Raw genomic sequence first — 11,611 nt, 5'->3', positions numbered from 1 at the left:
CACAGGAAAACAATATTCTCATTTCACTAACGATAAGACACTCCTTCACAGGAAAACAATATTCTCATTTCACTAACGATAAGACACTCCTTCACAGGAAAACAATATTCTCATTTCACTAACGATAAGACACTCCTTCACAGGAAAACAATATTCTCATTTCACTAACGATAAGACACTCCTTCACAGGAAAACAATATTCTCATTTCACTAACGATAAGACACTCCTTCACAGGAAAACAATATTCTCATTTCACTAACGATAAGACACTCCTTCACAGGAAAACAATATTCTCATTTCACTAACGATAAGACACTCCTTCACAGGAAAACAATATTCTCATTTCACTAACGATAAGACACTCCTTCACAGGAAAACAATATTCTCATTTCACTAACGATAAGACACTCCTTCACAGGAAAACAATATTCTCATTTCACTAACGATAAGACACTCCTTCACAGGAAAACAATATTCTCATTTCACTAACGATAAGACACTCCTTCACAGGAAAACAATATTCTCATTTCACTAACGATAAGACACTCCTTCACAGGAAAACAATATTCTCATTTCACTAACGATAAGACACTCCTTCACAGGAAAACAATATTCTCATTTCTCTAACGATAAGACACTCCTTCACTCTCTCTCTCAATCTTCTCATTTCACTAACGATAAGACACTCCTTCACAGGAAAACAATATTCTCATTTCTCTATACATGTATGATATTGAGGACCTTTCCTCATCTTAACTGCTCTCTCTCTCTGTCTCCGTCGTCTAACGTCTCTGTAGCTATTCTCCTCTCCTCTACGTAATGGATGATAGCTTTGTCTGCCTCTCTCATACTCGCTACGAGCAGCTCAGAGATCTCTTTTCTTCCTCTAAAAGATAGCTCTCTGACCCTCTCTAGTCTCTCGGGGGGGGGGGGGGGAGACAGAGAGCAGATAGAGATAGAGGAGAGACAGAAACAGAGGAGGAGAAACAGACAGAGAGAGAGAGAGGGAGAGAGAGGAGAGAGACAGAGAGAGATACAGACAGAGAGGAGACAGAGAGAGGGCAGAGACAGAGGAGAGAGACAGAGAGAGATACAGAGGAGAGGAGATAGAGAAACAGATACAGAGGAGAGAGACAGAGAGAAGGCAGAGAGAGGAGAGAGACAGAGAGATGGCAGAGAGAGGAGAGAGAGAGAGATGCAGAGGAGAGAGAGATACAGAGGAGAGAGACAGAGAGAAGGCAGAGAGAGGAGAGAGACAGAGAGAGAGATACAGAGGAGAGAGACAGAGAGAGGGCAGAGAGAGGAGAGAGACAGAGAGAGAGAGAGAGAGAGAGAGAGAGAGAGAGAGAGAGAGGAGAGAGAGAGAGAGAGACAGAAGAGAGAGACAGAGAGAGAGAGACAGAGAGAGAGAGAGATGAGAGGAGAGAGACAGAGAGAGATGCAGAGGAGACAGACAGAGAGAGGGCAGAGAGAGGAGAGAGACAGAGAGAGAGATACAGAGGAGAGAGACAGAGAGCGAGAGAGAGCATGCAGTATTCAGTGTAGTGCTTCTCTGCAGAGCAGACAGACCGTTCCTTCGTGTAAAAAGGCCAGCGATTGCAGTTAGAATGCGTCAAATTGTTGGAGCGCTAGCACTCTCTCTCCTCTCTCTCGCTCTGTAATTCAGAGCATGTCCAAGCACCACTCCCAGTGAAGCCATGAGCTCTGTAAGCAGTGTGTGTGTGTGGGAGGAGGGAAAGGGAGAGAGAGAGAGAGAGAGAGAGGGGGAGGGAGGAGAGAGGACAGGAGATAGGGAAGGGGTTTGCTTGCTTGCTTTCTTGAACTGACAGTACAATATTTCAAAACGTGTTTTCCCATTTCTTATCAATGCCATGAAAAAATGGGGAGGTAGAACAAAGGCAGGGGGCTTGAGGTCCCCTTAACCTCCCCCCCACCCCACCCCACCCCACCCCACCCCACCCCACAAGCAGCAGCAGCAGCAGAATCGTATTATTGCAGTCGGACCGACAACCCTGTTCGTATTACTTCAATATTAATGTATTTATTTGGCAGACGTCTTTATCCAAGGCGATTTGCAGGTGTTAGAAGGCAGCGCTGTACAGAGGGTTGCAATGCAAGATGTTTAAATACAGTGTAGTTTACAGTAAATGCAAATAATAACACAATATGAGCTAGGATTGCAACAAGTTATATCTACAGCAAGGTTGCCAGATTTCTGCAGAGTTTATAACCCCAAATCACTTACAAATAGCCCCAAAACAGCCCAATTACTTGTTTGAACTGAAAGCAAGCTTATTATTAACACGCGGGCCTGTGCATGAAAAAAAAAAAAACCAATCAAAAGCTTTTGTAAGAAAAGATATCTGGTATAAATTTGATAAAAACTACAAGCCCCAGTCCAGCCCATCCACACGTCACTATGAACAAATTCCCTACGGAAGCTCTGAAGGGACAACTGGCGCTGGATCCCAAACAATATTGCAAAACACGAAAACATCTTTTTAAAGCTGTGCCGCCAATCTAATTACACTATCAACCCGCGGCTCCTTCCTATTCCCCGCGGCTGTGTTTGTAAAGTAGCCCAAATCCCGCGGGGAAAGCGCGGACCCGGCAGCCCTGATCTGCATCAGCGGATCCAGTGACGCGGGCCGGCAATGCAAGACATTAGAAGCGCGGTCTCAGCGGGTTGTACCGCATTTTCTAATGCATTTTGCTCCTCTAGCCAACGGAGAAAAGCAATCAGGAGCCCTGTCGTAGTTGATTCAAATAAACGGAACTGTTTGTTTAAAAAAAGGGGTTCGTGTACCACACTGACCCGGCATCGAGGGGTCAAGCCCACGTCACTAACGCGCTTTGCAGGCGTTTATTTCTAAATAAAGCTGTCAAACATAAACAGACAACCAGCTAAATAATGATATACCGCGCAGGCGGACAGAGAGTGGAGAAATACTGCCGGGGAAAGGCTAAGATAACACAGACACGACCCCCAGCAAACACTAACAGAGGGGGGGAAAAAACCCAACAGATTCCCAGCAACGCAACGGGCACACGGCCGCGCAGTGTCTTCTGGGAATACGAGTCCGCCTGCTACGCGCTGACAGGCGTTTTCAATCCGCAGAAATGCACAGGAAAACTACAACTCCCGTCAGCCACGCACGCCAGAGGATTTTCGTTAAATTTCGTTATATGTTTTTTTTTCTTTTCTTTTTTTTTACAGGTTCCTACAGTTCGACCGGATTTCTTCTTCTGGTCCAAATGTCCTTTTTGGGTTTTTGAATTGCTGTTTATAGGAAGGTTGAATCCAGGGTTTTGGTTCAAATGTCAATATTTTTGAAACAGAACTAGAATAAAACCCAAACTAAATGAACACCGTTTAGATAAAGCAGCTCATCAAAGAAATCACGCAATTATTTTACAAAAGTCTACCGCAAACCATAACAGCAGCATTTCAGAAACGGCACGTTTTTCAATTAGTCAGTTTTCTGGTCTAGAGAGAAGGGAGACCGCTCCTGTGACGGGAGGACACTGTAATGATTCGCAGCTAGAGGACAGCAGATCCACAGAGAAGACACGATCGGTCCACACTGCTGTCATCACCTGGATCCAAACAACACCCTCCCGCAAAACCAGCAAACTGTCAATCCTGTTTCAGTTCTTTCCGCACCAGCCAATCCGCTCCCTGCCTGCTTGAACGAAGCCCCGCCCCCCACAGCAAGTTTCGAGTCTCAGTAATGCACGGACTATTCAACCACTGGCCAGATAAAATAAGAGCAAGACCCCAATAAATAAATATATTAACCAAGTAACAATAATGTTAATAATAGTAATATTTTTAATAATAATAAGGTTTTTCTCTACGTGAATGTTGTGTTTCTATTCTAATTATGTTAGGGACTATTTTCCTCCGCGGAAGGTTACCTGGCGCAATATCAGAAGTTCAAAGTAAAATAGGTTTTAATTTTTTTTTTTTTTTTTAAAGAGAGAAATAAAGAAATAAAGCGCACGGTGGAGAGCCCGCATCCATGCGTTCTATTATAGTTCTGTTGGAAATTCTGGTTTTATCTTGAATCCATTATAATCCTTTGCAGTTTGATCTCTATATGGTTAACGAAGCAGATCTTTATAGTGTCCCTGTGGTTCTATACAAATGTTTCCCCCCTGCCTTTACAAACCCCTGTAAAACGCGCTCAGTGCAGGAATATCTCAATGCTAACAGCATTTATATATATAGCTTTCAAGTTAGGGTGAATAAAAGCAGTATATTTTATATAGCATTACAAGAGCCAATCAAATCGCGTGAAAGTTGCCTGACGGCTTCTACAGTCCCAGCGTTTCAAAAGCTGAGTCTTCCTGAGTCTTTCTGCAGTGAAAACACAGCTGCACTGTACTGATGAGCCCCAGAAAGGGCGAAACATATTCGAGCTGCTGAAGTTTGAACTTTTGAAACTCTTTTACGTTTATGATGTGCGCGTTTATATTCTCAGATTGCTGCTCGGATAGACAGTGCGAGATTCCAGCTTTAGTTCTATATTGAAGAGTGCTCTAGTTAGAGGCAGCCTAGAATACTACAAAACACAAGCCACTGCACTGGAGAAGGTACCCAGGAGCTATGAGGACAGGTTCAAACAACAAAATCTCTACAGCCTGGAAAAAATAGGGGATTGATTGAGGTCTTTAAAATAGCTAAAAAGAACGCGAGACCCTATTTCAGATTTAGCACCAAGAGAAGAACACGAGGGCATCAGTGGAGGCCGAGTAAAACAGGATTAGAACAGAATAGCCTTTTTACACACAGAGTTAGAAATGCGTGGAAGAGCCCATCAGGTCAAGTAAACGATCTGAAACGAGGGAACGTTTTTTTTTAAAGAGATTCTGTGCTTTGAGTTTCCCTCCAGATCGGGGTGCCTTTTGTGTCCTGCCGACCCCCGATAACCCCAATAGAAACGACACCGTGCTTCTGCTGTGCTTAGAGAATGCTCCCTGCTGACGTGCCAAGCCATGGCTTCACAACGCCTTACTAGCTTTACCTGTGAGTCAGGCAGGGCAAGCTTGCGTTAATTAATCTTAATTGCATGATCTTACACAGTTCCAAAAACATTCAATCTGTGAGACGCATTCACCCTAGTGAACAGAAACACATCAGGCAGAGGAGCATCGCATACCCCCCCCCCCCCTCACCGGACGAGGCTGGCCAGGAGGTGGTGCTGGGTGGGGGGGAGGTGGTAAATCGAAAGGAGGGCAGGACTGAGTTTGCGAAGTGGGTTTATATGCTTTACTGGTTTGGTGGGAACTTGCCACTAATTGGCTCATAGATTGGCCAATGAATGTACCAGGCACCAGTATTGACCACTCTATAGATTTCCTGCTTTATGTTAGCCAGCGTCCACCCTGTTCTGTGCATCACTGTGTTGTGCTAAACTAAGGTTTTGCAGAAACTAAGGTTGCAAAATGAAAAAAAGAAAACGTCTAGTGAGCTCTCAGGAGAACTCGAGTTCTGTGAATTAGACGTTTGGTTCTGGCTTTGTAAAATCAACAGGATTTTTGCCTCAGAATAATAGCAGTTGTTTAATTGCTGGAAACCGAGAAGAGAAATCAAGCAAGTGGGAAAGCCAATCAAACCCTCAGTCTGTTCAAAAGCTCAGTCCATATTCAAAAACTCAGTCCATATTCAAACCCTCAGTCCATATTCAAACCCTCAGTCCGTATTCAAACCCTCAGTCTCTATTCAAACCCTCAGTCCATATTCAAACCCTCAGTCCATATTTAAACCCTCAGTCCATATTCAAACCCTCAGTCCATATTTAAACCCTCAGTCCATATTCAAACCCTCAGTCCATATTCAAACCCTCAGTCCATATTCAAACCCTCAGTCCATATTCAAACCCTCAGTCCATATTCAAACCCTCAGTCCATATTCAAACCCTCAGTCCATATTCAAACCCTCAGTCTCTATTCAAACCCTCAGTCCATATTCAAACCCTCAGTCCATATTCAAACCCTCAGTCTCTATTCAAACCCTCAGTCCATATTCAAACCCTCAGTCTCTATTCAAACCCTCAGTCTCTATTCAAACCCTCAGTCTGTATTCAAACCCTCAGTCTCTATTCAAACCCTCAGTCTCTATTCAAACCCTCAGTCTCTATTCAAACCCTCAGTCTCTATTCAAACCCTCAGTCTCTATTCAAACCCTCAGTCTCTATTCAAACCCTCAGTCTCTATTCAAACCTCTATGTTGGATCATCTCATAGAAAGTGCTTCTTGAGTACACTCAATGCAAACGTGCACCTGCAGAGCGCAGCAGCACAAGCGATGCGATTCATTTACAGCACAGACCCGCTCTCCCCTGTTCTAATGCGTATTTCTGTCCCATTGTGCTGTAATACGCGCTTAGGCTAAACCTTTACACTGATAAACCTTAATAAAGGGATTGCTGCAGATCTGACGAGAGCCACTCTCTGCTCCACTACAGATATTACTATTATTATTATTATTATTATTATTATTATTATTATTATTATTATTATTATTATTATTATTATTATTATTAATACACGTTGTAATCCAGTGTTGAATTGATAGCCTTGCTGAGACGGGACCGTGCTGCTTGTAATGTCACACAATCTGTTAATAGTCTGCTTTAAGAAACTGGCCTTTAAAAAAGTATCCGCCCCCCCCCCCCCATTGTGTTTTCCCCAGATCTTCAAGGAGAACAGAGATAAGCTGGGTTTTATAAGATTGCATTGTATTGCTCTTGTAGAAAAAAAAGGTCTTTTTTTTAACAGTTTAATCAAAAATGAAAAACTCCTGAAACAGTTGATCAATGGGGACGTGCTTCTAAACGGTGCTGGGAATATTCGCATTGCTTTACAGTTCAACCGAGTAGAGCACGTTGCCTTTTCTCAGATCTGTTTCAAACACGGCCTCGCTGAAGGCCTTTCTGTTGCAATGCTTCGGGATCCCGTGCCCGGTAGACGGTAGGCACGCGTTATCGCGTTCATCATGCTGGCTACGTCACTGCTACCGCAAACTAATTCACAAATGACTGCTTGGAACAAACCCGCTCCAGGACTCGATTTCTAATACCGCCCCCCCACCCCCCCCCCCACCCCCCCCCCCCCCCCCACGCGCGCCGCGTGACCTTTGACGCGGCGCAACCATGGTGGGTAGTGCAAATGTTTGAACGCACGGTCAGTGCACAGTCACAGACCTGGACTTGTTACTGTGACTATGCATCTATGGCTCTCAGTGATATCGCACTGGGCTGTGCGTGTATAGTTTACATGTACATCCCATTCTCCCTTGCTACAGCCCCCCCCCCCCCCCCCCCCCCCCCCCCCCTATGAATGTGAGACCGGGCTGACGTTCGAGCCGTCAGCGCGTTATTGAATAGAAACGAGGTGTTGCACATGTGTTGCACATGCTCGCGTACCAGCCCTGGGTATATATTCTGTCTGCCCCGTACCTCGGTATCAATGCAGCACCAACCTGTCCCACAGCGAGCTGGGATTGCAATCAACACACTGGAATAGATCGAGGCAACGCTGGAGTCGCACGGAGGAACGGGGGAGGGGGGAGGGTAAGGTGTTTTGGATGGAGAGACGCGGCAGAGGGGGGGGGAAGGGGCGGAGGCTGTAAGAGGTCTATGGCCGTGCAGGATTCGTTTCGCATTGTCACCAAATATTTAATTTTGTATGCACCAGGAGCATTTCCGTGCAGCGCGCTGATGGTGTAACGGGGTGACCGCCGATAAACGCGGCCCCTCATTTCTTACAGGAAACAAGTGACACGAATTCGGGGGTCCTTGGTCACAGACACCCCTCAGAATGACGTCAGCCCAGAACTGCACGCGGCTTTGCAGTGCATGTAGAAGGCCGCTCCTTGATAAAAAAAAAAATCTGTTGTTGAAATTATACTAGTCTTGCATTTGCACAACCAAAAACGACATTGCTGCCCACAGCAACTCAATGACAGGCGCATAAGGAGACATACACACTACAGCAGGGTGCCTCATGAGGCAAGAGCACGTTCACGAATGGTTATATTTGGCAATGGCTGCTATAGAGTCTGCTGTGGTTCGATGTGGGGGGGGGGGGGGGGGGGTGCAATGTGTGTGTGCCACAGAAATTCAAAATGGAAATACCTTCTAGACAGCACGTTCTCCACAAGCCCGAGTGAGTCATGACCTCTTCGTTCTTCTTGCTGGTCTCGTTCTCGCTCACGCTTTTGGTTTTGCAAACCCCTCGCGAGTACAGCCAGTAGTCGGTGCCCACCGCTATAGTCATGAGGCTGAAGGCTGCAAAAGCGCCCACCGTGGTCAAGAGCATCTGGACACCGCGGTCAAACAGACCCATGTTCCCGCATTCCAGGAAGGGGGGACCCCCTTTGCGTTTTACATAAAGGAAATAAATATTTGAAGATTTAAAAAATATATATATATGAAGAAGATCAATTAACGGGAGGAAGGAGGGAGGGAGGAAGGGCTGAAAGCTGCCTGTTCTTGACCCTAACGCTGCAAATGATAATTAACAAATAAACCAATTAATTAGCAAAGCAAATAATTAAGGAATTAGTCAATTAATTAAGAAATCAACTCAAATGGCGGTGGGAGGAGGGTCCAGAATTCTTTTGTAATCCTTTTGGAAAAAAACAAAACAAAAAAAAACATGCAATCTACACCTACCTATGAATCTGTCTGTCTAGCTATCGATCTCCCTGCCGGTCTAGCTACCTATCAGGAAGGGGTGAGTGGGGCGGGGAGAGGAGAAACGGGGATCACCTTCCCCTAAAAAAAACGTAAAACAAGAAACACAAAAAGAAACAAAGTTGAAAACAGCCGTTAACCCTTTTTTCTAAAATTCTGGTCCCCAGTTTCCATATGTAAGGGCTAGACCGGTGATGGTTTCCACGGGGAAATCAAAGCGGCACAAGAGAACCAGGAGGCAGCCGTGAAAGCGGGGCGAGGGAGCAGCGGCGGCCAGCCTGTCATCACTCGACATTTAATCGGGGGGATCCTCCGCGACAGAGCGATTCTCGGGGAGACCGGGCTGAGGCGGAGTGCGCGGCGCTGAAACCAATTCGCTTGCACAGCTGTTCGCCTTGCGCCATTAAACCCAGTCTGTCCGTCTCTTTCCCCCCTCGGAAGAAAAGACACACACTGAGCCGAATCACAGCGTCCGGGGCGAGCGGGGGTCCTGAATCCGTGTCGATGTGTTAGCGAAGCGGCGACGCATGCCACCCCAGACTCGGCTTCTTCAGTGCGGGGCTGCCTTTACACGAGGGTTGGTAATATCTCCTGTGCGGTGTTTCTCCGCTAGTAAAAGGACCCGGGTATCTGGCGGCGCTCGCTGCAGGGGTGTAATGATAAAAGACGTCGTTTTTAATTCCATGTCGTTTTTAAGGGGTGCATTTTCTGTTCTTCGCCCTCTCCCCGCCGCCTCTCCACTTCAGAACCAAATGCTCGCGTTTGTATTTAAGAAAAAAGAGCTTTTATATAAACATATTCATGTATGATTTTTTTTTAAATTATTTCTCCATACGTGTATTTGTTTCGCCTCCCGGTTGAATCGGATTCTTTCGCCGCCGCTACATTTCCAAGCCGTTGGATTCTCTGGCGCTGACCAATAAACCAGCCTCTGTCAACATTTATCCGATTTTCGTTTAAAAAAAAAAAAAAAATAGCCTTTTTTTAAGATTCCGTTTTCCTGGTATTTTTTTTTTTAATGATCTCGCATCCCTGCTCCGGTCTGGAAGCCCCCCCCCCCCGACTCCCCGGGTTAAGAGAAGCAGCGCTGGGATGAATTAGCAGGACCCTCCAGCGCTGGTCCGCCTGTGGTGCTGAAGGACAGCTCCAACCGTAGCGCTGAACCAACACCGAGAACACGGCTCCCCCTCTCGCGTCCCTCGCTATTTTATGAGGTGTTTTTTTAAGTATAAAAACGTCCTTTTCTGTTGTTCGTGTGTTATTTTCTGGCGGAAGGGTGAAGGGGGGCTTGCGGAAGGTCTAGCGCCCTTCTTGGACGATCCATCAAGAAGACTCAGAAAGCGACGCTAGATTTATTTTTTTCAGAGGGTCCTCCTTCCTCTCTTCTTGCTTTGGTCCTCCTTTGTCTCTCTCTCTCTCTCTCTCTCTCTCTCTCTCTCTCTCTCTCTCTCTCTCTCTCTTGCTCGCTCTGTCTCTCCTCTCACACTCACACGCTTTCTATAAATCTCTCCCTTAACTCTCCTTTTCTTCTTCAGCCCTGATCCCGGGGCTAGAATGATAGCTCCCTTTGGCTAGCTGAGTTGAGAGAAAGGCGTAGCCAGATCGCCCCCCCCCCCCCCCCCCCGTCCCTCCCTCCCCCCCATCTCTCTCTCTCTCTCTCTCTCCTCCTCCTCCATCCATTCCTGCATTACGTGCCCAGCGCTCCCAATGCAGGCCCCGCGCATCACAATTAGACTACTAGGTTCTAACACACACACACACACACACACACACACACACACACACACACACACACACACACACACACACACACACACACACACACACACACACACACACACACACACACACACACACACACACACACACACACACACACACACACACACACACACACACACACACACACACAAATTAGCTGGTTCTCTGGCTAGATTTTGTCAATAAAATGTCCCTGGGTCGGGTGCATTTATTTGTATTTACAGTATAATCGTAAATCTTGAAAAACTACTCACTTCTAAATCTTTTGTAGTCATTTTGTATTACTTTTATAAATACATGTTAATTTGGATTCATATGTTGTTTTTTTCAGACTTTATGTGAACGGAAAGACACACATTTGCCCGTTTTCTCATTGGAAATAGTGATATTTAGAAATATCACTGTCCTGGTCACAAAAGCAAAGTTTGTGGGGAATAATAGCCAGTTTCTATACTTTTGAGGCATAAGCAATTAGGAAATAACCCTTACTAGCCAAGAACAAAAATTGTGTTACATAGTGTTATTATTATTATTATTATTATTATTATATTATTATATTATTATTATTATTTATTATTATTGGTAGACTAACTATATTTAACAAAAAGACAGTTTTTAGTAGGAGTAGCATCGCTGTTGTTGTTGTTATTAAATATAATATTAAGTATATAATAATAATAATAATAATAATAATAATAATAATAATAATAATAATAATAATAATAATAATAATTTTGCTTTTAGTTTAACAATACAGCCTATTTTGTAAAAGACCTCTCTTCCGGAGTTGTTCAATGTTCTTGTTGGTTAGTATTATTGTTGCTGTAATATCTGGAAGGGTTCCTTTGCACTGCCTCGTGAACAACACTGTGTGAATAAAAGGCAATGCTATGAGCTCTTCACCAAATTACTGCTTTTTTTAAAATGTTCTCTGTTTCTAAACCAATGATATCGAATCTTTTGTGAAGCAGCGTTTGATTAAAAATCTATTTCATGACCAGTTTATTCTCATTTTTCAAAGTACTGTTTGAACTAATGTTTACAGCTCTCTTAGAAAAAACCGTGTACCACCAGAAGTGTGGAGTACAAATCCGATGAGGTTGGATAATGCGCTGGCGAGATTGCACTTACTGTGTCCTAATCTGCTG

At 44.8% G+C, this 11,611-nt stretch overlaps 1 protein-coding gene across 1 annotated transcript in view; it reads right to left on the bottom strand.

The window, feature by feature from the left end:
- The window catches only part of LOC121306111 (voltage-dependent calcium channel gamma-2 subunit), a 42,166-nt gene extending 32,022 nt beyond the window's left edge, over positions 1-10,144 (bottom strand). The window contains exon 1 of the mRNA XM_041237825.1: positions 8,142-10,144. Within this exon, the coding sequence (XP_041093759.1) occupies positions 8,142-8,352 (211 nt within the window). The 5' untranslated portion in view covers positions 8,353-10,144. The remainder of the gene's footprint in view (positions 1-8,141) is intronic.
- Positions 10,145-11,611: the final 1,467 nt, after the last annotated feature.

This window comes from Polyodon spathula, chromosome 46 (assembly GCF_017654505.1).
Source record: "Polyodon spathula isolate WHYD16114869_AA chromosome 46, ASM1765450v1, whole genome shotgun sequence".
Classification (NCBI taxonomy): domain Eukaryota; kingdom Metazoa; phylum Chordata; class Actinopteri; order Acipenseriformes; family Polyodontidae; genus Polyodon; species Polyodon spathula.
This window is presented reverse-complemented; position numbering and strand designations above follow the sequence as displayed.